Here is a 27,848-nt window from a genome sequence, read left to right on the forward strand (position 1 = left end):
GAAGCAGTGGTGACAGTGAGAAGTGAGCAGATTTGGGATGAATTTTGGGGGAGTCTTGGTGCAAGGTCTCAGTTATGAGAGAATGATTCCTGGAATTCAAATCTGGCCTGTTGCCTGGATGATGGTATTGTTCCTGCTATGGGAAGGAAGATAAGGACGAGATTTGGTTGTTTGTTTTCAGCATTATCATGTCCCCTGGGGGGCTAGATGAGTATCTGTCACTTAGTAGGTGCTCGGTCAATATGTGCTGAATAATTGAAAAAGCCATAGTTTGATCAGGTTCTAGTTGAGAAGCCAATTGGCCATACTCATATTCTTGCCACCTGTGATTAAATTAAATTCAGCCGCTCTATGTATGTTTGCAAAATTCTGTTTAAAAGCGGGGAGAGGGGAAGCAGTCCCCACAGGCCCTGGGCTGTGTGCAGCCAACACAGCTTCAGGATGAGATTCTCCCTCCTTCTCCAGCTCCCCCAGAGTATCCCCCTTCCCAGCCATAGATTTCTGCTGCTCCAGTTCTTTAAGGAAGAAGTGTCACCAACCTCTCTGCACCCTTGGAATCTTGCTGCGAGGAGGAGCCTCTCTTTTACTTGCCTGCTGTTCCCTCCGGCTTTCAAACAGCCCAGCTTCGACGGAAGCATCCTTTTGGGTAGCGTGTAGCCAGCCCATTCTGACATCCCGATATCCTTTGGCCTAGCCCTCTCCTGACAGCTGGCAAAGATTTCGCAGGCTGCTTTGATAGGCACGTGGTCTGGAAATGCCAGCTTCTCCACCCCAACCCCCTGGAGAAAGGCATCCCCGTGGCCCCTCGCCACCACGCCTCAGCCAGTTCCATATTTTAGGGTCTATCTCCTTATCATTTACAAGTCCTCATGTGCAGGTTCCATGTTCTGTATTATTCAGGCCTCTTTGGTTATGGGACAGAAATCCAAGTAAACCTAGCTTAATTTAAAAAGGAGAATTATTGGCTCTTACAGAAGGTGGGCCTCCCACTGGGATCACTGTGTCCAGATAAACAAATAATATTGTCAAGTCTTCTTCCTCCTACTCCCGTCCCTTTCCCTCCATCACTCATCTTGACTCTTCTCTGTGCTCGGGCCTCATTTTCTCTTGCTTAGGTTGGCTTCCTCCTGGCAAGGGCAGGGCACAGGAGGCACGGCCACTGAGGCTCCTTGGCCTATCTTATTTAGCTCAGCCATGCCAAGGCAATGAGAACATGTCTCTCCTCCCCCTGCTTTACTGGATACACATCCCAGCTGATTGGCCCAGCTTTTATCAGTCTCCTCATTCAAGTCCCGGAGGCTGGGGAATGGGGTTCCATGATTGGCCAGGGGTCAAGAATCAATGATTGGCAGCTTCACTAAAATCTACCGCCTGGCTGCAGCCGGGGAGGAGCAGACGTCTAAGGAAGAAGGTGAGTGTGCTGTCCCTGAAGGAAGGAGGAAGGAGGAGGTGGACAGACAAACAGCAAATCCCTCTTACGGGAAGTCAGATTTAATGCCAGGATCCAAAGAAAGTACACATGCAAACGCTGGTTTTGTTTTCTTTGCTAACAAAAATGAGAGAAATGAACTGTGGGCAGGAATTGTAATGAGGAAGTAAGCACAAGGGTCTTCCTCTGTGTGCTAAGGGGGAAGTTGTGAGAGTAAGCTCTCCCTTCGCAGCCCCGCCTGCAGGAGGCTCTTGGAGGTGGAAGCCATTTCAGGTGATGACTCAGTGCGGTGTATCACGCCTTCCTCAGTTCTGCTCTGCCCAATTCTCCAAAGCCAAATAAATAGGAAGTGTGGCAGACTGGATTCTTTTTAGCAGCCGTACCCTTGGGTTTGTTTTCATGGGCACGAGTCCACTGGAAAGCAATTATGTTCTCTTGCCTCTTTGCTGCATCAGAGAAATGGAGCAATTTAAGAGAGATTCCAGAAAAACAATTTTGTAACTTACAAAAGGGAATCACATAGTAACCACCAAGTTAGCTGTGCTGATCCGTCATGACTGGTTCTCCCTTTTTTTAAAGTAAAAATTGTGTATATTTAAAATGTACATGTTTCGACGTACATATACATAGTGACCTGATTACTACAGTCAGGGTAATTCACATATTCCTCTCTCCACAGTTACCATTTCTGTGTGTGTGTGTGTGTGTGTGTGTGTGTGTGTGTGTGTGTGTGTGTGTGTGTGTGTGATGAGAGCCCCTGAGATCTGGTCTTTTCCCAAATTTGCAGTATGCAATAGAGTTTTATTAACTATAATCACCATGCTGTACGTTAGATTTCTAGAACTTATTCATTCTACGTAACTGCAGCTTTGTACCCCTTGACCAACACCTCCCTATTCCCTCACCTCCTCAGCCCTGGTAACCACATTCTACTCTCTGCCTCTATGAATTCAACTCTTTTGGACTCCACATATGAGTGAGATCATGCAGTATTTGTCTTTCTGTGTCTGGCTTATTTCACTTAGTATAATGTCCTCCAGGTTCATCCGTGTTGTTGCACATGGCAGATCTCCTTTTTAAAGACTGAATTTTATATATATATATATATTATTTCTTTATCCATTCATTTGTTGAAAGACACTTAAGTTGTTTTCACATCTTGGCTATTGTCAATAATGTTGCAAGGAACACAGAAATGTAGATACCTCTTCAAGGTACTGATTTCATTTCCTTCAGATATATACCCATAAGAGAGATTGCTAAAGCATATGGCAGCTTTATTTTTAATTTTTTGAGGAACCTCCATACTGTTTTCCATGATGACTGTACCAGTTTACGTTTCCACCAATGGTGTACAAGAGTTCCATTTTCTTTACACACTCTCCAGTGCTAGTGATCTGTCTATTTGGGAATAGCAATTCTAACAGGTATGAGGTGGTATCTCAGTGTGGTTTTGATTTGCATTTCTCTGATGATTAGTGATGTTGAGCATCTTTTCATGTACCTCTTGGCCATGTGTATATGTCTTTTTTGGAAAAATTTCTGATCCTTTGCCCATTTTTAAAATCAGATCTTTTGGGGTATTTTTTTTGGTATTGAGTTGGATGAGTTCCTTATAGATCATGGATATTAACCCCTTACCAGATATATAGTTTGCAAATATTTTCTCCTATTCCATAGGTTGCCTTCTCATTTTGTTGATTGTTTCCTTGACTGTGCAGAAGCTTTTTAGTTTAATGTTGTCCCACTTGTTTATTTTTGGTCTTGTTGCCTGAGCTCCTGGTTTCCTATCCAAAAAAAAAAAAAAAAAATTACTGCTAAGACCAATATGTCAAGACTTGTTCTGATCACATAGTTTCTATTAAAACCTAAGCATGCCAGCATCAGAAAGATCTTAGAGATCATGGCCGACCCTCTCACATTACAGAGAAGGGAAACTGAGGCTCAGGGAGGGAAAGGAGGTGATTTAAGGGACTCAATGAGTTAGAGGCAGCGTGAAGTCTAACACTGAGGTCTTCTGAATCGTTGCACAAAGATCTTTCCATTAAGTCACTCAAGGATGCTTAATAAGGTAAATAATGGAGTGTCTTATACGAATTTGCTTCTAAATGTCCTTGAAAGCAGTAGATGGGAAATTTCAACCTACTGCTTAAAGTGAAATTGCTAAATGAATTCTATTCTTGCATGCCAAAAATATCTCTGCAAAGATGTGACTTCGTCTTGGCTTAAACACAGGACACTTGAATTCAGCCATCAAGGACATGCCCTTGCCTCCTCCCATGTCCCTTTTGTCTGAATTCCTGTGATCTGAAGATAGTCTTCCTGAATTGACTGGTTGGCAGTGCTTTTGTCATCTGGTCCCCTCTGGGTTTGCCCTTCTTGACTATGGGGCTGTGCTGCTCAAGACTGGCCCCCGTCAAGCTGCCTGCCTCTTCTGTAGTGAGGCTGTGTGAGCCAGTTGCTCCTCCAGATCCACCTGGCTCTGTGCCTGGCAACCTGATCCGTCTGGAAAATGGCAATGGGTTCTCTGGCCCTGTAGGCCAACTAGCTGGAGATGGGAGGGAGGGAGGAGACTGAGATTGGATACTCATTTGCCGAGTTCCCTATCTTGGGATCTCCAAGGTCTGGCTTCATCCCTCCACTGAAAAGTTCAGCTCCTGTTAAGCAGCCCCAGGCACCCGGAACTCTTCCTCCCCTCCCCATTCAGACCTGAGCTGGTAGCAGCTCCTTCTGTTACCAGTGCCTCCAGGAGCCCTTGGGGTTCTGCGTTCTCCCTTGTGGTTCCTCCATGCCTTGCCATGCCTTTGAGAAGAATCCTTTTATCAAACGCCCCTCGAATGACCCCATTAGAGTGTGCTACCTCTTTAGCTGGGACTCTGGCTGATAAACAACCTGATTCTAACCCAAGGTCTCCATGTCTCCCGAGCTTTGGGACGAAGTCCATCCCAAGACAGTCTTCAGAGCCTCAGTTCAGGAATCAGTTTGTTGCAGGGTCCTTGAATCTGAACTCCTATGTCTTCGTAACAAATTCCTAACCTTACTCTTGAGGATGAGCCTTGGAGACCTTAAGGTGGAATGGAGATGGCAAGGAGCCAGAAACCAGGACCCAGAGTAGGAGCCTGCAGCGCTGTGCTGGGCCTCCAGCTGGTGTTGGGTGTCTCATGTAATAGAGGACAGGGTCCGGCAATCCTGAGAGCTGACTCTGGCAGCATCAGAAGCCAGAGTGTCCCTGTGCTTTCTGAGGCTGACAAGAGTCAGAGGACGGAGCTGTGTCCACGTTCAGGCCACAGCAATGGGGAGAAGCAGCACCTGCCAGGGCCCCATGTGATCACAGAGCCAGGGGTCTGCTGCCTGGACTGAACGAGCCCCCTGAAGGAGAAGCACAGCACTCTCCTCTCGGCCCTGCCCCCTCCCCCCAGTAGCCCGCTAGTCTGAGTCCTGCCGGAGTCAGCGGTCCCACAGAGCAATTAAGCTCTGAGTCCCTGTTCTAACAATCACAGGCTATTCAGTGGTAGCCGGTGTTGTCTTTATTTCCATCCTCACTGTGCTAGACGCAAAATATGTTAGACTGAGAATCATTTACAGTTACTTACAACCTGTTTCCTTCAGACTGACATTTGAGCACAAAACTGTGGGGCAGCACTTTCACAGAAGAAGCAGACAGTTGCAAACATGCCCAAAGTGATGATATTAGCTCACGTTTTGTAGTGTTTCACAGTTTGTCAGATATTTTCTCATGCATTGATTCTCACAATAAACCTGTTATAGATGTGTATATGTATAGACCTGTCACCTATCTGTCTTTATTTATCATCTATCTGTCTATCTATCTATCTATCAATCTATCTATAAAATGTATCTGAAGAGCCCAAGGCTTCAAGAAATAAAATGACTTACCAAGGTCATATAAACAGCCAGAATGAATTGCTCCTTTCTATTTCTTATGATCTCATTGTGTAATATATTAGTTGTGATCATGGCTGTCTCCCACTTGAGCCTCTGAGCTCATTAGGCATAGAGTTCATGGCTTACTGTATTTTTGTCATACATACCAACAGGTGTGTGTATGTGTATGCACACAATGTGTCTACATTGCGTCATTATTGTTTAATAGATAATAAAACAACCAGCCATCTCCCCACCACTTAGATTAGGAAATAAAATGTTGCCCTAACTACTGGAAGACCCCGTATGCCTCTTCCCTGTGTCTTTCTCTCTCAGTCTCAACCACTGTTCTGAATTTTGTCTTTATCACATGAATGGATCCTGAAAAATGTATTATTTACTTGTATATGTCATTGAACCTTATACAAATGGGTACATGGCCTGTTTATCTCACTCCTCCCACACTTCCTCCACATACATAGACACTGTCCTACGCACAGTAGGTGCTTGGACTGGCCTGGGCCTGGCATGGCCAGAAAGCATCTGTCTGCTCACTGTGCTCTCCACAGGGCTGAATAAGTCTGATCAGAGGTTGGAGTTGGGTTCTGGGTAAGAAAAAACACAGAACAAAACATCTCAGGGCACCCAGCTGTGTTGCATGGCCCTGTTACCGCTCCAAGGGAGTCTTTTGTAGCCCCAAATCCAATCTATTCAGGGGGATTATCCCAGTGGACTGTCTTACTTCTTGAAGGTGGAGTCCCACTTTGGATCTCATATATCTCTTCTCTCAAGACTTTTTTTTTTTTTTTTGAGTCACAAATGGCAAACACCACCCTATAAGCTTAATGACTTTGTACCCTCTATGAAGCCAACGTTCACTTCCTTATACATTTCCCTCTTAAATTCCTGGAGTATTTATGACACATTTTAACAACCATTTAAACAATGCAAGCAGTTTCTGCAAACCTTAAGAGTGGCATTTTTCAAACTGTGGACTGTCACCCATTAGTGAGTTGTGAAGTCAATCTAGTGGGCTCAGATCAGGATTTTTAAAAATTGAAATAGAATTGAGCATTACCTGGTCAAGAAGCCAGGATTACAAAATATCAGTGTGTGTCCTCAGTAGCAAAGGGTAAATGTGATCTTGTGAAAATTTTGTTCCAGCCGTGTGCGTGCGTTTGTGTGTGTGTGTGTGTGTGTGTGTGTGTGTGTGTACTGGGTCACAATGTAAAATGTATTTCTTACTGTGGATCAAGATTGAGCAATGTTTGCAAGCCGCTGCTCAAAAGGACATTATAGGGGACATTGGTGGCTTACTCACCTGCCATCTATTCTCACTCTCCCCACAGTGGGATCGCCTTGTGGTTTGGATGGGCTCTAGGTGTTTGAGTGTCCGTGACTGACCTTAACAATTACCATAATCCCAGTCAGTTGCCACTATGATTGGTGCAGGGATGGGCAGTAATCCTAGGCCTAGACCAATTAGGATGTGTCACTCCCTGGCCACAGTGGGAGGACACGTGTCTTGATTAATCCAAGGATCTGTCTCTTAAGGAATCCAACCAAATCCTTTGATGGACCTGGAAATTTCACTAATAAATACTTTGGAGATGCCCGATCTGGTCTGAAACACAAAAGGGCTATTCACTGTCCAACCCTATCCAGGCTAAAATTTGCTGGGGAGGGAGGAGAGACCAAGAGCAAATAAATAAGGCAGAGTAATTTCCAAGTTACATCATCAATAACCTACTTATAAAAGTCATGGGCTTTGCTGTCCTAAAGAGAGCTTTGTAAGTGACCACAGGGCCTTCTCAAACTCTAGGTTCCCCTAAGGAGTGGTTTACATGTTGGAAGAACCTGGGCACTTAGGAGGCTGAATTCCTGGAACAGGGATTTGGGAGTCATCCGCATGTCCTGGCCGGAGGGGCCAGGGGAGCGTTTGAAGTTGTCCAGGAAGAGCTGTAAATTTGAGTCAAAGTGAGAAGACCTGGGACAGAGTCTGGGAGAAGCAGTAATGCTTGGGGACAGACAGCAAGAAGACCGCCACCGCCACACGTGTACTGTTGCATCGTGGTGACACAGGCAGCACCAAACTCTCCTCCCTGCCCTCGCTGGCCACCTGCCAAGACCTGGTCCTCATTCGCCCACCAGATTCCCAGGGCTTTCGGGACAGAGATCTGGGTAGTGGGACTAGTGGAAGGAGGAGGCTAACTAGACATATGTTAGAATGGATAGAGGGCCTCTCAGAGGGAAGGAAGTGGTCGGGGTGGCACAGGCCACATTTTGAAAGACTTCAATGTAATTCTCTGGCACCATTAAAATTTGTCTTTTTGATAAATCTTATATGAAGTTTTGGGTTTGGGGAGAAGTCAGACCATTGTTTCTCTTGATGAAACATGATGACGAAGGTGAGGAGGTGGTCCAGCTGTATCAGACCGTAGGTAGTAATCACATGCAGCCATCTCCCTCAATAAACTATGAGCTCCCAGAAGGAAAAAAGAGCTGGGCTGAGAGGAGGTATGTTTGAGAAAGGATAGAACAGTTGAGTGGAAAGATCTCATGCTGGAGTCTTGCCCCTCCAGTGGGACCTGTCCTTCCCCACTCAACCCTGCCTGCGAGAACTAGGAGAGAAAAAGCAGTGCCTCTGGGAGGCCAGACCACACACTGGCTTTTTGTTGGAATTGGGAGGAAGGAGCGTACCACAGAAATGCTGTAGAGTCATGCGTAAGTGGAGCTCTGAAATGGAGTATAGGGCAGAATCTTCCAGAAGCTGAGACACACTGATTCTATAAGCTTGGTGGATTTACTGCATTTTCTTCTTTCATTTCCTTTAGCTTCATAGTTAAATTCCTTTGGAAAGTACCAAGTTGTCTCAGCTGTCTTACTGAAAATGAGGAAGAATTTGGGTTACATCGTGGAGTCTGAAGGAGGAGTCAAGAACTCTCCTCTGAGGGGCTGGTTGCGGGAACCCTGGGGCAGAGTTGGCGGTGCCAGCACGATCTGCGCCTGTCTGAGAAGTGCCCATCCAATGCTCAGATCTCTGAAATTGCTCCTTAAAATGTGTCCTGGCCTTTGCTTTTGACTCATGTGAGATGCTTCCCAGAGCCTGGCTCCTGCAGCTAGTGCCTCACCCCTCAGCTCAGCTGTGGAGCCATGAAGACCCTGGGGCTCCTTAAGAAACAGGCCTGCCCTCCCTTTTTCTCTGAACTCCAAAGGTGGCTGGGGCTCTGGAAACACGACATGGCTTGATTGTAATGGGCTCATGCCAGGGAAAGGGCATTTGCCCTGGTGGATTAGTCCACAGAACCCCCCTCCTGCCTCTTGTTTCGTCCAGCAAGTTCAGTCCACCTGACACTGGTGCTAACTGGGGACAAAGGGAGCCTCGATTTCTCAGAGGCCAAAGTCTAGGGAGCATGTGAAGGAGTCAAAACCACAAGGGATCAGGAGGGCCTCCATGCCTGGTAAACAGGGATCAATTTTGAGCTGGCATCCTGGGATTCAGAATGTGGAGTGGCTGAGGTGTGGGAGCCAGCTAGTGGGAGGAGGATGGTAATTCTTCCCCTTGGGAGCACTCATGTTTCCCCTCAAGGATGGGGCAGAGGCCTGCAGTCAACAGCCGTGGTCTTTGTCTGCAGAGCATCCCTTCTGGTAATAGGAGCCTGGTGATAATTCCTTTGGGAAATGACTCTTCCCCAACCACTGGTGTCTTATGAGTCTGGCAGGGTTGCCAAACCCAGGGCCCCATCCATCCTGATCTCTACCACAGGAAAGAGCAAGTGGCTGAGCTTTATCCCATCACCATGCCCTGAGACCCTGGCTTCAGCAATTGATAGAAGGCAGTGGTTCTCCACATAAGGCAGGACTGCATCCCACACCCTGGCCTTGAAAATGATGGGGGCTGCAGTTTGGCTGTTGTCCTTACAATAACTGGAGAGCATTTCCAGCATTTAGTGGCTAGGGGTCCCTGGACAGTGGCCCACAACAAAGAATTGTCCTACTCACAAGGCAAGTAACTTCTCTGTTGATAAACCCTTACCCAAATTTTGGGCACCTGACCCCGGCTAGGCCAATCAGCGTCTATCCCTGGGATTTTGTTTAAGAGTGTCTGGCTGGAGAAGATCATGGTCACCCCTCTACCCTCAATACATGCAAGAGTATGTCTGAAGGAGAGAATGAGGGCTAGACAGAGAAAAGGCTGAGATGAGAGATGGAGAAAGAGAGAATGTGAGAAAGCTAATGACATCATCTGTCCTGGTCCTTTTCTGGAGTGACAGCCAATTTTTTCTTCTTTTCTTTTTTGCTTAATGCTTTTAAGTTGAGTTCCTTTTTCTTGTAACCCAAAGAACCTCAACCACCCTGAGGCTTCAGGAGGCAACGTTCCTCCTCCCTGGCCACTGAGGTAGAGGATGCAGATTTTAGAAAGCAGCTTTTACTCTCTCTCTAGTCTCCCCAAACACCCCTCCATATGTTCTACAAGTAAGGAAAGAAGTCCAGAATAAACAAATAAACCTAATTATCCCGCCCCACACCAAAAAAACAAACAAACTAAAAACAAACAAATAAAAAAAAACCCAAACCAAATAAATAAAAAAAATATTTTTGAAAAAACAAAAAAACAAATCTAAGCTCATGCCATTGGGGTACCGGTGTGATTATGTCCTTCACATGTTATCTGGCACTCCAGGGAAGGCTGAGATACACAAAGGGAAGGTTCAAATCCTCGGGGAACTTTCCAGCTGGTTGAGGCCACCATGGCTGCCTGGATCCTGTTGGTTTGGCTTAAAAAATGGGATACTCAGATGGAACGGGAAACACAGGGCAACCAAACTACAGGGCAGGGAATTTCAAGCCTGCTAAGGTTGACCCTTCTTCTTCCTAGTCTTTCCAGTTTAGGTAACATAATGGCTCTGTAGGGTATCCCATTTCCTCTGCAAAAGACCTTCAGGAGACAGTTGGCATCTCTCTTGGGCTCAGAGAATTTTTAGAGGCTCCTTGTGGCCAGGACACTATAATTAGATGAATGGGAACCTTGGCCCTTCCCCTGTAGGTAGGAAGGAGTTATGCAAGGCTGGTGCTTGCTGACTTAAGTGGGTGGAGGCTGCCCTGGGGGCCATGGGGCACCTGCTTGGGAGACATGATCCTCTGGACCGTGCACTATGCACCCTGCCCCCCAACTTCCAACTCCCCACCGCCCCACCCATTACACAAACTTAAAAGTCACTGTCAGTTTTTTTCTGGCACTAAAATAGTCTTCATTGTTATCCATATCAAAGGGAATTCAAACAAAAGCTATTGGCAATACAGTACAAGAGAAATTCAGCTTCTGGTGTTATCTCCACTTCTCCAACTGTGAGAACACTCTCACCGGCTGTCTCTCCTCCTCCCGCTCTCAAGCTGATGTCTCCAAATGCTTGGGTTACTTTAGGGAATTTTGTAAGTATTTTTGAATAATTTGTTTTGTTTTGTTTTTGCTTTAACTTTTGTTACAAATACCCAACTTTAAACACACCAGGGACACAGGATTTATCCTCTCCTGTTTCTGTTTTGGAGGAGTTTGTTGAGGTTTCTTAGTTTATGATCACTTTTGTAAATATCCCATAGACACTGGAAAACAGAAGTGGACTCTGCATTTTGAATTTGCATGAACGTGTGTGTGTGTGCGCGCGCGTGTGTGTGCCTGTAGAATTAAACCTGTGCTGATCTCCTACAAAGTGGCCACATGAGCATGTGCTCCATGTCTTCTGGCTTTTTTTTTTTTTCTTTGTACTTTTTAAAAACATGTTATTAAAGGGAAATTTGAGCCAAGGGGAAGGGGTAGTGGAACCTTTGAAAACCCTTAATTTGTCTTGACCACAAGGGACTCTTCCTGGCTGACCATGGGGAAAAGCTAGGCTCTCCCTTAGACAATGTGACTGGATAGGGCAGACTAACCTGGAGGCAGGGTAGGTGACCATAGCCAGGCAGAGTTCAGTCAGGTGGACAGCAACCAGGGAAAGAGTGAAAGGTGATGACATGCAGGCAGTCAGCTCTGGAGATGCTAACAGGGAGCAAGATGTTTCCACAGACAAAGAGAGAGCAGCAACGGGTACTTGAAAAGCAGAGGCAACCACATGGTGAGGTGAGGCTGCACGGAGCAAACGCTCATCCACTGAGCTCAGTTTTGGTCAGAGATTCCAGTCTTGGAAGCGGGATGATGAAAAGGAGTCTGGGCCAGTGGAATTGTGGATAATACAGGAGACCAGTGCAACATGGGAGCAAGGCAGAACCTAGGTATCAGCCTGCTGGAGGCCAAGTCCCAGAGAGAGAGGCAGGGACTGCTTAACGTCCAACTGTTTGAGGGCAGGATGGTGGCGAACAGAGCCACTGTCTGCAGCTTTGGGACTGCTTCTCAGGGTCAGAGAGAAGACGACTCAAGCCTGCTAACCCCCAGCCCTAAATCACAGGGGCCAGGAAGTTGACATTACTTTTTAGTTCTCTGATGAGGTAAGGAGGGTGGTGAAGGCCAGAGGGTGTATCTCTGGGGAAACAGGGAAAGCAGTAGGGGGAGCTTAATGCACCAATAAGCAAAGGATTAAATATACACACACGTACCTGCTCACAAATTCACTTGAACAAAACAGAGTCCACCTCTGTTTTCCAGTATCCATGGGACATTTATCAAATTAATATAAATAAATAAATAAAGAATTTCTTCAAAGCAGAGAAAGTTTCCAGAGGGACAAATCTTTATCGGTAGTATTTTAAAAATTAGACTTTCAAAACAAAAGTCTAAGTGAAAACAAAACAATACAAAACAGAAAACATTTTCTTAAAAGGAACCCAAGCATTTGGGGAAACCAGCTTGACAGAGGCGAGTGGGGCTAGATGTCCTGGGAGCATATTTGTAATGTTTGAGAAGCAGTAGAGACACTGCCAAAAGCTGAATTCCTCGTGTATGGTTTTGGCAAAACAGCTTTTGTTTGAACCCCCTTTATTCCCTGTAACAGTTACCACTGTGTCCTGCTTGAACAGAAAACGGGATAGCGATTTTGAAGATGTCTGGAGGATGTTAGTAGTAGGAGTTTCATTCCTGGTAACTGGTGGATTGACCCTCCCAAGGAAAAAATTCAAAATGCAGAGGAAACATATCTTCCTAAATGCATTTGTGAGCTGGCAAGAAAGTAAGAGAGTCTCAGGCCAAAATGCTGAGTGAGGAGTAAGTGAAAGAAGGAGCTCAGCTGAAGTGCCGCCCTGGCTGTTGCTCTGAGGGCGTTTACTGAACCAGGTGGATTTGAACTTCTGTTGTCTGGCCTCACAGAGGATAGCGAATGACACAGTACAGGGACCAGGGCCATCCAAGGCCCCCTGGACACCTTGCCCATGAAGGTGAGACCCCAAAGGTCTATACTCCCAGTGGAAGTGTAAACCAGAAATAAGTGCTAACTGCATCAACCACCAGGGAGTTGCAAGAACCTAGGTGCTGAGCTAAAAAGGAAAAATAAGGTCATTACTGAGAATCTGGGACCACAGGCTGTCTCTCATGTAGTTTGAGGCCCATGGTCATATTACTTGTGTGTTCTCAACAGTAAACAAACAACCCCCTTCCCCCAAACTCAAGCCAATAATTTGCTAGGGTAATGTGAGACTGGCAGTAATACCAGTGGCCAGAACTGGTGTACATCTTTGATAGAGGAACCTACCTTTATCTCAGACCTTAAAGAATTTCCTTAAAGTACTTAGAGTCATGCTGGATTAACTGACTGTCAGTGTGGAAAATACTGAAACTTGATTCATACCTCACATGTCACACAAGAGTTAATTCAAGGTTGCTTAAAGACTTAAATGTAAAACTAAAGCTATAAAGCATCTAGAAGAATGTATAGGAGAAGATCTTTGTGATTGAGTGTAGGCAAATATTTTCTAGACAGAAAAGAGAAAGAGCTAACTTTTATAAAAGAAAAAAATTGAAAACTCCTGCTTTTTGAAGATAACAATGAAATAACAGTCAGAGCAAAACTATTTACCATACACACATCTGGCAAAGGACTCATATCCAGATTACATAGATAACTCTTAGAAATTATTAATCAAAGACGTGGGCAAAAGACTTGGACAGACACTTCACAAAAGATGATATGCAAATGGGTAACAAACGTAGATGCTCAAGATTTCTTCTGAGTTGAGGAGATATAGACCAGTGCTCAGGGAATCTGCAGCTGCTAGAATTTGCAAGGCAGAGTTCTGGAGAGAAAGGAGCTATGCAGAGTGTTTAGAAATCTGCATGGGGTCTGTTTGAGCCTTTGGTTGAATATTAATCTATGCACACGTGAAGGGAAACCCCACAAGCCTGGCAAGAACAACTTTGGAGGAAAGAAAAATTACTGAGAAGCTATGAAATAGACAATTCTCAGAGTTCAGACCAGGTCAGGAATCACTTGAGTTCTCTCCAGCCAGAATAAAGGCACCTTGTTGAATATATAGAGCATTTAAGAGAGACCCCAGAAAAGGCATACCTTACAAGTGAGGCAAAATTAGTGTTAGAATAATGACTACTTTGGACTTGGCATAAAGGAGTTTTAAAATAAGCCTCAAAAGAATCAAACTAATCTGCAAGTAACTTAACTCACTGTCAGAAAAAATTCAAGACTCTTTACAGGAATACAACAAAATCAAGCATTCTACACCTTAAAATTTACAATGTCTGGCATCCAATAAAAAATTGCTAGAAATAAGAAGCAGTAGGAAAATGTGAGCCCAAAATATCAGTAAACAGAAACAGACCCAGAAACGGCAGAGAAGATGAAATTACCTGACAAGTATGTATGATAAAACAGCTATTATCACTATTTACAATAGCCAAGACATGGAAACAACCTAAATGTCCATCAACAGATGATTGGATAAAAAAGTTGTGGTATATGCATACAATGGAATACTACTCAGCCATGAAAAAGAATGAACGAGGGGAGGGTATAGGTTAGGGATAGACTGTATGCTTAATGTGCACAAGGTTCTGGGTTCAATCCCCAGTACCTCCATTAAAATAAACAAACAAACAAACAAGCAAACAATCCTAATTAACCACCCCCCGAAAAGAATGAAATAATTGAATTTGTAGCAACATGGACAGACCGAGATATTATCATACTAAGTGAAGTAAGTCAGGCAGAGAAAGACAAGTGTCATATGATATCACAATGTAGAAACTAAAAAAAGGACACAAATGATCTCAAATGATCTTATTTATAAAATAGATTCACAGACATAGAAAATAAACTTATGATTACCAAAGGGGAAAGTGGGGGGAGGGACAAATTAGGAGTTTGGGATTTGCAGATACTAACTACTATATATAAAATAGATAAACAACAGAGTCCTAAAGTTTAACACAGGGAGCTATATTCAATATCTTGTAATAACCTATAATGATAAAGAATATGAAAAAGAATATATGTATAACTGAATCACTATGCGGTATACCAGAAACTAACACAACATTGTAAATCAACTATGTTTCAATTTAAGAAAATCTAAAAAAACCCGACTGTTATAACTATGCTTCATATGCTTAGGGATGTAAAAAAAAAAAAAAAAAAGTGGACACAATGAGAGGAGAAAGAAGATTTTTAAAAGAACCAAATGAAGCTTCTGGAGATGAAAAATTCAATAAAATAAGGCATCCAGATAAGGAGCAACAGGACTCTCCTTCATTGCTAGTGGATATGCAGAATGGTACAGCCATTTTAGATGATAGTTTGGCAATTGCTTACAAAATTAAACATACTTTTATCATATGCTCCAACAATCATGCTCCTTGGTACTTACTCAAATGAGTTGAAAACAAAAACCTGCACATGGATGTCAATAGCAGTTTTATCCATAATTGCCCAAACTTGGAAGTAACCAAGATGTCCTTCAACTGCTAAATGCATAAACTTTAATAAATCTATACAATGGAATATTATTCAGTGCTAAAAAGAAATGACCTATCAAGTGATGAAAAGGTACGGAGGAAACTTAAATGCATATTACTAAATGAAGGAAGCAGATCTTAAAAGACTACATACTGTATGATTCTGACTGTATGACATTCTGGAAAAGTCAAAACTATGGAGACAGTAAAAAATCGGTAGCTGCCAAGTGTTAGGGGGAGGGAAGGATGATTAAACTGAACACAGAGGATTTTTAGGTCAGTGAAATTACTCTGTATGATACTATAGTGGTGGATACATGCCATTATACATGTCAAAACCTATAGAATTTACAATACCAAGAGTGAATTCTAATGTAAACCATAGACTCTGGGTGATAGTGATGTGTCGATGTAGGTTCATCGATTGTAACAAATGTACCGCTCTGATGGGGGATATTGATAGTGGGGGGCGGGCTGTGCATGGAGAGGGCAGGGAATATATGGGATCCATGTAATTTCAGTTTAGCTGTGAATCTAAAAAGTAAGTATTCTTATTTATATTATTTATTTATTTATAAATTTTTTATTTATAAAATATAATATATTTTTAAAATCAGAGAGAAAATACAGATTACCTACAAAGGGGAAATCGACTAATATCTGATTTCATAAAAACAACAATGGAAGCCAGAGATGATATAATGATGCCTTCAATTGTTAAGACAAAATAATCAACACCCTAGAATTCTATGTCCAATGAAAACACTGTCCCAAAATAAGGATTAAATATAGACATTTCAGTCAAACAAAACTAAAATTGTTTGCCACTAGTTGACTCACTAAAGGGAATTCAGGCAGAAGTGATTTGAGATGGAAAGTCTAGAGGTAAAAAGAAACGAAGATCAGAAAAAGTAGTAAAGAGAGTTTTCAAAAATAAGCACATTTATTCTTCTCCTTGTCTCCATGCAAATTACAAAAATCCTTTGTAATTTGATTTTGTAGCTCCTTTTATTAGGAGTTGGAGTCTACTTCCCCACCCTTTGAATTTAGGTCCAGCCCAATTCATGCTCAAACCAATGGGGTGTGGCAGAAATTATGTTGTGCCAGTTGTAAACTTCTATTCATTATCTTAGACCCCTGAACTGTCATGTTAGCAAGTTCAGACTAGCCTGCTAGAGGATGAAAAACCACACAGAAGAGCTGATCTGGACCATTATAGACCTGTTCAGTATCTAGTTGACCTGCTACCTGACAGCAGATTCATTATGTGAGCTCAGCTGAAATCAGCTTAAATTGGCCTAGACCAGAAAAACTGCTTAGCCTATCCATAGTCTCATGAGAAATAATACACAGTTATTATTCTAAGCCACTAAGTTTTGAGGTGATTTGTTATTCAGTGAGGAGTACCAAGATTTAGCAATAGAAGCCATAATGATATAAATCAATAATATCTTTTGGGTTAAAAAATAAGATAGAAATATAATATATAGCAATAGATAGCATACTGCTAGAGTTGAAGTGTTTTAGGATTACAAAAATGATGTTTATTTTTCTCATAAAATAAGAACTATATGGGTAAGCATTTTTGAGCTAGTATAGTTGCTCAAGGAATTTATTAAGGACCCAGACTTTCTCCATTTTTCTATTATTTCTAGTTATCGCCATCATCCTTATAATCACAAGATGGCTGCTGCACCTCCAGGCATTGCAACTGTGTTCCAGACAGAAGGAGGGTGAGAATGTGATCAATCTGTCTCTTGTTTATGAAGAAAATAGTATCTTTCCCATAAGCTTTGACTGGTAGATTTCTGATTATGTTTGTTTGGCCAGAACACATGGCCATATCTAGGTGCCAGGAGCCTGGGAAGTTTTTAGCTAAGTGAATTCTTCTCCCAAAGGAAACGAGGAATCTGTTATAAAGTGAACAAAGGAATGGATATAGATTAGGCAACTAGCAGTCTCTGCTCTCTGTTTGAGAGAAAACTTCTCACTTTAATAATCCAAAATGGAAAGTAAACAATGTACTCTGCATAAAGATGGAGAGGTAGCGCTGTGCATGGGACAAGGCCCTGGAGTGAGGTTCTCCTAGTCTTGGCTCTGCCGCTGAACTTGCTGGGGGACTGGTCCTCAGTTTCTTTTCCTTTAAATCAAGATATTGGAGTGAACAACCTGTGTTCCTTGAGAGCCTACAGAGACTTTGAAGGGAATTAACATTTATAATAGATTATTCATGTGCAAGAGCTTATTTAGACCTTACAACAAATAAATGAGTCAGTGCCATTATCCCATTTTACACCGGGGGATGTGAAATCTCAGAGAGATAAGGGGTGTGCACAGTTTCCACATCTAGTGAATGGCAGAGCCAGGATTCCAACCAGGACCTGCAGGCCTCCAAAGCCAGAGGTTCCCTTCTATTGCCCACCCTTTCTCAAAAAGTGAAATAAGCACATGCATTTTTACTTACTGAATTTTAAGGTCACTCTTCCTAAAGCAAGTGTCTCTTTAAAGTGTGACCTGGTGACACCTGCAGCAGAATCCCCTAAGGGTGTTTATTACATATGCAGACTCCTGAACCGCCTTCAGATGAAGTGGAGCAGACTCTCTAGGACTGATACCAGGAAAATCTGCATTTTAAAAAGCTCCCCTGGTAATTTGGAGACATTTTAAAGTTTGAAAACCACAATTATAAATTTATAACTTACTGCTCCATTCTAATGTAGTTTATTTATGGATCTGTGGCTCATGGAAATTTCCGCCAAATATCAGGAAAATAAAAAAATTAAAAATAGTCTGTTTCTCCTTCCTGTTCCTCAGTTTTCCAATGAACACACTCAATTCCATGGAAAATGTGAAGGACACAGAAGTGTGTCATAGAAGATATCCTGACACTGATTGCCTGAGACTCAGTAAGGCAAAGGCACGGATAACCATGAATATGAATACTGATTAGAATCACAGAGAGCTGGAAGGGGATGGGGAAAGGAAGTGACATTACTAAATATTTATTATGTTCCAGACACCGTTCAGACACATTACATCATTTAAAGGACCCAAAACATGTGATTCAATCCCTTTTATTTACAAATGGGTAGGTGCTATTATATTTCTATTTTAGATTTGAAGAACCTAAAGATAAGAAAAGAACAGTCACTTGCCTGAGATGAATCATTCATTCATTCATGTATTCAGTCACACAGTAAGTATCTCTTGAGCTCTTAAGCAAGATATTGAGACTAGAGCAGCAGAAAGGCAATCTAGAGACCTCGGGTGTCTCCACTGAAGAAACTGGAACTGAGAAAGCGGACCGGCAGAAGCAGGCTGTCTGGGCTTGGCCTGCCTGCTGCAGGGAGCAAGAAGAAAGCTTCCTGCTGGTGGTCACAGGCAGCCACAGAGAGCAGGCTGTGACCTTGGTTTCAGCAGTAGCTGCATCCCTAGTGAGGTGGTTCAGTGTATGTACACCAGGCCCTTCCTTCCTTGCCCAGAGGAGAGGAGCAGGTGAGGGATCTGGAGAGAGGGCCTAGAAGTAGAATTTGAAAGGGAAAAAGGGAGCCCCCAAATCTTAACATATCCTCTCACTAACCTTGGTAGGTAGATGTTATTTCCATTTTATGGATGAAGAAATGAGGCTCAGTAAGGTTAACTGACTTGCTCAAGTTAAGTGTTCAAGGCTCAGTAAGGTTAACTGACTTGCTCAAGTTAAGTGTTCAAGCTGAAGGAAACAGTGCCCGTCTCAGATCTCAGCTCCAACACCCCCACCCTGTCCCTTTCTTTACTGCTCAGAAGGGAAGTCTTCTCAGGCTTGTAAAATGCTCACTGAGTAGCGCTGAAGTAATTTACAAATCGATACTAGAGGCTTGTTCTGATTCCTGCTACCAAGGTTTATTTAATTCCAAGTTCAAATCACACAGAAAATAAAATTTTCTCCTTAAAAGGTTCTTTGGAAAATGTTCTCTGTTCTATGTAACAGCCTCCTCGGCTGTGTTTGTGTCTGAGGAGAGGACTAGTCTGACAGGAAGAATTACAAATCTGGAGCTCATTTTGGCGTCCCAGAGGGAAGGTGGGTGGAGCGTCTCACAGTCAATTAGAAATTCAGAATGAAAACGTAGCCGAGTTTATTTGGGTTTCTAGTGACACCTCAGAATTATTGTGCAGGAGTGTCAGAAGCAGCTCAAAGTAATGACTGCTCCTCCTCTCTCCTGTGGGGTGCTGCCTGCTAAGAAGGGGAATCCCTCTTCTTTAGGGGTGGGGGTGGGGACCTTCCCTTTCCCACCTGGATCAGGAAGGGGTAAGAGGGAAGGAGTGTGGTTTGGAGTCCAGTCTGGGTCTGCTCTGAGTTCCGGAGAGGGGAAGGAGGTTATTCGGGGCTGTGTCTGAGCTCAGGATCTGAGGTCTGGGGCTGGGATCTGAGGCCAGAATTTGGAGACATTCTGGGCCTAGAATTTGAAAGGTAGTACCTAGGTTTGTGAGCGGACGCTGATAAACGGGAGGAAGCAGGAGACTGGAAGGCACTGAGGTAGGATCTTAGGGGGATGTTGAAAGCTGAGGCGTGGATCTGGGGAGGGGAAGTTGAAGCCTGCCTGACCATACAGAGGATCTGGGTGAATGTGCAGGGGATTGATGGTGCAGGGCTGTGAATGGAGGTCAGGCTCAGTACCAGATCTTAGGTTAGAAGAAAAAAAGCTAGAAGAAAAGAGCGTCGAGCAGCCACAGCCTTTTTCCTAAAGCGACTCACATGCAGACACACCCATCGTTCAGTCCTCGCCCCAGTAGCTGGTGGCTCGGCAGTGCCGAGGGTAGCTAGACCCCTGCCCCCACCCGGCCTCCTCCGAGCTCGGAGCGGCTCTGGCTAGGGCAGGGGTCTGGCTGCCCGGCCCCCGGGGAGTCTGGAGGCGTGGCCAGCGGCTGGGAGCTCGCGGCTCCGGATTGGCTGCCTAGAGGGCCCGTGGGCAGAGCTCCGGGCTGGGTCCCGCTCCGCAGCTCGCAGACGGCGGGGAGGCGGGGCCGGCGGGAGCCAGACAACCAATGGACGCACGGCCCCGGAGCAGTTACAAAGGGCCGGAGCGAGGCCGCCGCGGCGGCGGGGGAGGTGGGGCGAGGCAAAGCTTGCTGAGGCGAGACGGCGGCCGGGCCGGGCCGGGCCACAGGCGGTGGCGGCGGGACCATGGAGGCGGCGGCCGCTGCTCCACGTCCCAGGCTGCTCCTCCTCGTGCTGGCGGCGGCGACGACGCTGGTCCCGGAGACGACGGGTGAGTGTCGGCGCGGCAGGGCTGGCGGGCGGCTGCGGGGCGCGGGCCGGGCCCGGCCTCTGGCTCACTCCTTCTCTTTCTCAAACATGGCGCGGGGCCGGGGGCGCAGGTGGCGGCGCTCGGGCCGGGGCCGAGCTTTCCTGGCCCGGCCGCCGCCACGCGAGCCGCGGACGGGGGGCGGAGGCGGGGCGGGGGCGTGGGTCCGAGCGCGGGTGGACTTGTCCCGCAGTCCGCGGCCGCCGGCGCTTTAGGCTCCCCGGGGGAAGTGGTGTCGGGCGAAGCAGTCCGGGGTGGTGGGCTGCCCTCCGGGGAGCGTTTGGGCGCGGGCCGAGGGCCAGAGGGTGTGAGGCTGGCGGGATAGGCACAGCTGGGGCTACTCCCCGACCCTCGCGAGGCGCTGTGTGGCTTTGTCCTGGGCACCGCACCCCGAGCGCGTAGGCACTCCAGGGCGGGTTAGGGGTCGGAGAAGGCTTCCAGGGCGAGCTGTGAGCTCTGAGCCTCCAGGGCCTCCCCCAGCCTTGGGAGGGGGCGACGTGTGGTAGAGACCCTCGGGGTCAGCAGGGCCGCCCTGACCCTGCCGAGAGCGGCTGCTTCTTCAGCCAGGGGTGGCTTTGGAAAGGGAGCTGCTGCGAAGCTTTGTGTGAGGACAAGGAGGCATTAAGATGTTTCTTCTTTTCGTGCGTCTGGGGAAGTGTTGAAGTGAATCCACTAACCAGAAAGCTACAGATCTTTTTCATAGTAGAAACTTGAACGTTTGCTTGCTCTGCAGGGTTTGAATCGTTTGAATGGGAGTGACTGTGAATTGATCAAACGCTTTTATTTCTCCTCGAAGGAACATCACTAGAGTTGTTCCGTATCTTGAGTGACAGTAGTTTGAATCAGTCATCTGTATAGCTGGTTTTCAAGGGAGAATGTTTGCTACGTTTTCCAAAATACTAAATCAGGATGGTGTATGTGGTCAATTACTTACCCGGTGAAGGAGGAGTGAAAAACTTTGTTAACATTCAAATTATAATACTGGAAACTGAAAATATAGAGCCTTAGTATAAGCAGCTAAAATGAAGTGAAAGTACGTTTCAGTTTCTGTAATTGAACAAATGTTTTTAAAACAAAAAACTCAAGATTTAGGGTGCTAACAGCTACTGTCTATTAAGAGCTTACATGATGTAGATGCAATACAATACACAATACAACCCTCACAACGAAACCCTTAGGGCTAGTGGTATTTGCCCCATTTTATAGATTAAAAAAATGAGGTGTGGAGAGGTTAATTTCTCAATTACTAGAGCTGGAGTTAGGATTTGCACTGAGGGTTCAGTGTATCCCAAACCTATACATCTTAATATATATTGACACCTATCTGCCTGGTAAAGCCCATTTTTCTTTTTTAGCCCTCTAATGAGTAACTGATCTTTATTATTCACTTTCAGATTTTGCCTTCACAATTAGAAAATCAGGTTGGCTTCTTTCTGACTTCTAGTACATTCTTGGAGTCCCTTCGCACTGGGCCTACATTGGAGGAAACAAACGAATTTTTGACATTGGCCTGAGAAGGGGGTTAAGATAAATGTGTGGACAGGTGGGAGAATCAGTATAGTTATGCACCAAGCATAAGTAATATTTCCACACTACTATTAGCTTGAATAATGTAGTTCACTCTATTCCACCGAGCTTAGCATACGAAGTGTTCCTTTAGTCAAGTAACAGTATTGGACTTAATTGATGTACAGAGCATTGCTTATTCCATGCCCTGGAGGAGTTTACAGACTACACTGGCATGCATACAATACAAAGCTGAGTCAGGTGCTGTTATCCTTAAGTCTGCCTCAACTGATCTGCCTGGTTCTGTTGACAGTTTCACTTCATCCTTTCATACATTCCGAAGAAGCTCAAATGCTTTTTAAAATTTATAGTTTGACTTCCTTTTTAAGAATTTGCATTTATTGTCCAGGTGTCAGTTTTTCTCTCCCCAGCTTCGGCCCTCTCCAACATAGATTTCTCTAGGGAAATTGGTTGCGTGTCCCTGGTACACAGTTTATTTAGTGCCACTGTGTCTACATACATATCTCATGTGAGAATGCTCTTTGCTTCTTTTCTGCCATTTTGTAGCTTTTTCTTGAAAGACATGCCTAAAACCCAACTCTTCTTTCCATTAATGCCCTTTGAATGTTTCTTCCTTTCTTTGTATGCAATCATCAGTTTAGTCTCCTGCCTGTTATCCCTCAAATCCATTTGCTTTCCAGTGCTTTCTCTCACCTAAGCTTTTCTCTAGGCTCCTGCCAAGCTAATCTTCCACAGCTGTCCGCACAAAGGGTTTACAGGATTCCTATTTGTATTCACCACTTAGAGTAGTCCCAGAGGATTGTGATTAGGGCCATCTCTGAGTAAGTATCCAACCAGGTATCTCACGTCCCAGTATTGCAAACCCTTGATTTTTCGGCCTTTACATTATATATTTAATTTTACCCCTTTTGGGAGTGTTAGGAGTGAAGTTCTCAGTCCTGACTTCTGTACTATTTTAGTTTGTGAACCTTTTATTTCCCTGAAATGGGTAGCACTTACTCTTTGTGTTTTTTTCTACTGTCTTGCACTGTTATTTAAATATACTCTTGAACATGTTTTAAGTACCCAAAGGTCAAAGGTCATGCCTTTTATTTCCTTTATGCTTTTAGAACTAGCACTGTGTTTTATATTCTGTTCCACTTAAATGCTTGTTGATTAAATGAATTCCATGTGACTTGAATATTCCTTTAGTATTTACACTTTTATATGTAAGAACAGTTTATACAGTATTAATTGAGAATTCTGTATATAATCAGAAAAAGTCATGTGATATAGTGAAAGAAGCAATTGGTTGTTAGATTTGGTTATTAGTCCCAGCTTGACTTCTGGTTATGCAGAAAGCAGGGATGATAGTTAGCCTAATTCATGATATTGTGAACATCAAATGAGAAAGTTGTATTGGAGTTTGATTTTGCTGTTTTGTATTGTTATTAATAGGAGGGCTGCTCTTCAGTCAGCAATTTCCCCTGGGCCACATGTGTTTCAATTGGTCAGACAGCCTTTCTGATTGGTTGGTACTGTTGTGGTGCCAGTTGTTAAGACTTTTAATATCACTCCTGCAGAGAAGCATCAGTGTTCAAAGAGGGAAGTGAGGAGGTCTAGGCTGAAGTGACTAGGGGAGGCTTCCTGGACACTGTAACTTAAACTGATTTTGAAGGATGGCTAGAATTCAGAAGGGCAGAGAGGGGGATTAGATGAGTGTTAAACTCTCTTTGTAAGCTGTGACCCCCAACTCCTCCAGGGCTGGAAGCAAAAACTTATATTGTTTAGCTGGCAAGTTACTCTTTATAGAGTTAATTTCCTTATTCTGAAATGTGGGGTTTGGATGTATCAACCACTATTATTTTTTCCTCAGTTCTAAAAAATGTCTAATATGTGACTGGAAACAGAAAGGTAATCTAAGTGGTATGAATAAGGGGGAATAATATTATGGGATGCTCACCAGGGCTAGGCATTCTGATGGTGAAGTCATAAACCACTTAGTTTAAGATGGAAAAACATGCTCAGCAAGATTAGGTGAATTTCTCAGGGTTGGGCTGAACTGAGGCAGGAACTTTGATTTGTCTGATTCCAGATTTTGTGTCCTATATGACACTTTAAATGTGAAGGACTTGGAGAGGGGAGGAACTGGGTTATGGCGTGTCTTACCTAAGTGAAGTTACCTTGAATTTCACAGAGCTTACGAAAAGTGAGTTCTGAAAGTGGGAGGGAGGGGGAATAATTTTAGGTTATAAAGTCCTCAAGAGAAGGTCAGTATCTTTTTTATATTGCTGGATAAAGGACCTGGTATAATGCTTATTGATTGAGAGAAGTAGGCTTATAGTAGTTTGGAAGGTGGTGATACAGTTTTGGGTTTAATTGAAATTGGGTGTAACTGAGAGGCCTTGTTTACAATTAGGTTATGTTTACAATTTTAGATGATTTATTTTGTTGTTGAAATTAAATGGGGAACTGACATGGTCAGAATAATCAAGAGGGAGCTAAATCTTGTTCCTGTGGGGAAGTCTGCTCCTGTGCAGAAGACCTTTGTTGAAAGCTTCTCCTAGGCTTGGCTGAAATAGTTATCTGAACTTAGTACCATTCTTATAGTACCGTTGTATTGCATCAGGTATGTTCATGTCTAGTGAAGTGGGTTTTGAAAATGCCAGTGTCCTATGGATGGCCCTTTTGATGTGAGAACATGTCTTTAAATCACAGAACCTGCTGCTCATGTCAAGAAACGTCATGCCTTTTGCTTTTCTTTCTTGATAATGGCTTACATAATGCAACTTTCTCTGAACAGTTGGACTGTGGTTTGATACCAGATGATTGGGTCACATCTTTGTTCCCAGGTTCTAGAACTGAGGGCAGTTGCTGGCGTGTTTCTCAGAGATTTTAATGCCTTGTCCCTTAGAACTGGCTCAAGAAAACTTTTGGAATCTTCTGCAGATTTACAGTCTGTCTTGACCCATTCTAACTCCAGTACTTAGGATAGTATTTAATGCCTTTTTTAACATAATTTTCTCAATATCAAATCCAAGCAATCTCCATAAACATTAAGAGTCACTGCTACTTTGATTAGATGCAGGTTTAGCTGTAAAGTTTTGGCCCAAATGCTACAGGTAGGTTTCTTATGGATATCCTTTTTTGATATCCATAAGATTATGATTATGATTGATTGACTTGTAGGCTTTTTGCTGTAGATAAACACTTTCTCAAATACTAGTGGAGTAAGTCTGATTGACTTTATGGGTTCAATTTTATAGATCAGATCTGGCCTTTTGTAAAGCTGCTCCCTCATTTTGGTAATCTGAGAGCAATCCACATTATAAAGAATGATTTATAACTTAAAAAAAATTATGACTTGCAGGATATATACACAGGTTGCTCTGACATTTCTTGAAGGTTCAGTGGTCCTTACACCATTTTATCAATGTGAATGGAATATATTATAAGAATGTGCCAGGCATTCTGCCTGCCTTGTCTCACTTAATTCTTATAACCTACTTTGGATTATAGTTGTGTAATAGTACAAAAGCTTCCTACTTATGTACCAGTTAATTTCCAAAAGACTTCTATTTAAGTCCATTTGTTCCCTGGTTCAGGTGACAAGTGTGCTCAGGAGATGACTGTAGATTTTGATGACATTTGTTCTCACTCAGGATTCTTTTCAGCTCTCTTAGATATTATCCAGAGATGTTACTATTTTGTCATTCATCTTTTAATCATAAGTACACTTGTAAAAGGAGGACACTGCTTCAGAAAGAACAGATATAGACTGACAGTAGTCCAACCACTGAGACTCAAATGATTGTGTGTTACCATTAACACCATCTGCCTTTATAGGCAGAATTATCAGGATTCTTTGAACTTAGTTTGTATCTATGAAAGTTTTTAAATAGAAGAGCTTCTGTGTTTCCATTTTTCAGACCAGGAAACTGAGGTCATGATGTTAATGAATGTTGGGCCTGTTGTATTTGAGCATTTCAGACTGTGTACTCTTTCCTGTACACCATGCTGCTTTTATACACAGTAAATATTTTGTTATGGTCATTTCATCAGAAAGGTTTTCTCTTTCTTACTATCTCTCTTTCTCTGCCATGAGAATTTGCTTCAGCTTGTTTTTATTATAATTTGCCTCTCTGCAACTGCAAGTTACTCAGATGCTTGCAGTCTTTCTTTGACATATTTTTAGGTAATTTGCATCTCTCCAGTGAGTCTTATGATAGTTGATCACTCACTGTTTGTGTTGATTTATATATATATGTGTTCATAGCAAACTCTTTGCTTCTCAAAATAACATAAACACAGACCTGAAAATTTGAATCAGAGAAAAGAAAAAAGTTATCACTTCATCATTAACATTTTGGCTTAGGGGGAGGGTATAGCTCAGTGGTAGAGTGTGTGCCTAACATGCACCAGATCCTGGGTTCAATCCCCAGCACTACCATTAAAAATAAATAAACAAACAAATAAACCTATCTACCCCCCAGTACCCCCCCCCCCCCACAAAAAAACATTTTGGCTTATTCTACCCCTATGCATTTTTTTTTGTATAATCTAACCATTCTGTAATCATTCTCTTTCAGTAGCTTATCAAAGCTAATAAATATCTTTTTAAGATGGCAGAGCTTTGGCTTGTAGAAGAAATATCTCATTTACTCTTAGCAAATATTTAGTAATGGTCAACACAATGGGAAGTATAGAAAAAGAGACATTTGTTTACCAGGAAGATGATGCTGGGGAAATAAGATGAATACAGATTCAATAATAGCAACCACAGGGACCACTTTATAGAGGCGGTAGGAATTGATCTCATGCCTTGTAGGATATGGTATAGAGAGGATGAGGGGCAGAGGGAAAGCACTCCTAGGCAGGGGACACTGATGTGTGTGAAGAGAGAACATGCTAAATTTCAAGAATTTTAAGGGGAGAGATGGAAATTCATGATATAAAGGGTGGGCTCAGAGAATTATGAGCCTTGAAAATCAGGTGGATGATTTTAATATGGAAAAAGAATGTCTAACTGCACCACAAAAGAAATGGAGCAGAGTGACTACCTAGGAGATTTTGGAGTTGTATGATGGCTGTGGGAATGGAGTGGAAGAGTGGCTCTGTGACATTTCATACAAAGACATGGGAGGAGCTGGTAGGAGGGCCTTTGCACGGCTGTTCCCATGCCAGTGGGCTCTTTCCCCACATATCTGCATGGCTTCTTCCCTCACTACTTCTGTGTCTTTGCTCACCTCACTTGTTCTGTGTCTTTGCTCACATATCCCCTTTTTCTCAAAGAGGCTTACCCTCAACACCCTTTTTGTAATTGCCATTGTCTTACTCTACTTTTTCTTTGTTGTAACACTACTTTCTGAAATACTGTGTTTACTTGCTATATTTACTTACTATGTTTATTGTCTCCTTCTAACTACTAGGATATAAACTTCATGAAAGTGGGTATCTTTGTTTTGCTTATCAGTATATCTCAAGTGCAAAGAAAGTACCTGGTGCATCATAGTCACTCAGTAAATATTTGTTGAATGGCAGCAGCTCTTCGCTGTAAAAAGGAAGAGTACAAGTAAGAAGGACTCCATGAAATAAAAAAAGAGTGACCAGGGTTTTTACAAACCCAGATAGTGCCTTTAACTAGTAAGGAATTTGGTGAAAGAAAGGCTGAGGGGAATTGAATTTTGGTTTGAGCATGTTGAGTTTGAAGTGAAGGTAGGTTAGCCAAGTGAAATTGTTCAGTAGATAGCAGTGATATAAGGCTAGAACATAATTGGAAATGGGAGAAGACCTTAGGCAAGAAATGATTATCAGCATTCGCCTTCCATCTCATTATCTTTCTTTTGGATTCTGG

The 27,848-nt window shown here is 43.4% G+C and overlaps 1 protein-coding gene across 6 annotated transcripts in view; it reads left to right on the plus strand.

The window, feature by feature from the left end:
- TGFBR1 (transforming growth factor beta receptor 1) overlaps positions 1-27,848 on the plus strand; it is an 83,313-nt gene that overhangs the window by 10,266 nt on the left and 45,199 nt on the right. The window contains exon 1 of one of the 6 annotated variants that reach the window (XM_074361894.1): positions 20,265-20,452. The exons of 4 other annotated variants lie outside the window; for them this stretch is intronic. In XM_074361894.1, the coding sequence (XP_074217995.1) occupies positions 20,368-20,452 (85 nt within the window). In that variant the 5' untranslated portion in view covers positions 20,265-20,367. Of the gene's footprint in view, positions 1-20,264; positions 20,453-27,848 lie in introns of those variants that run through there. One more of the 6 variants, XM_074361895.1, reaches the window with a different exon arrangement.

This window comes from Camelus bactrianus, chromosome 4 (genome assembly GCF_048773025.1).
Source record: "Camelus bactrianus isolate YW-2024 breed Bactrian camel chromosome 4, ASM4877302v1, whole genome shotgun sequence".
In the NCBI taxonomy this organism is placed as follows: Eukaryota; Metazoa; Chordata; class Mammalia; order Artiodactyla; family Camelidae; genus Camelus; species Camelus bactrianus.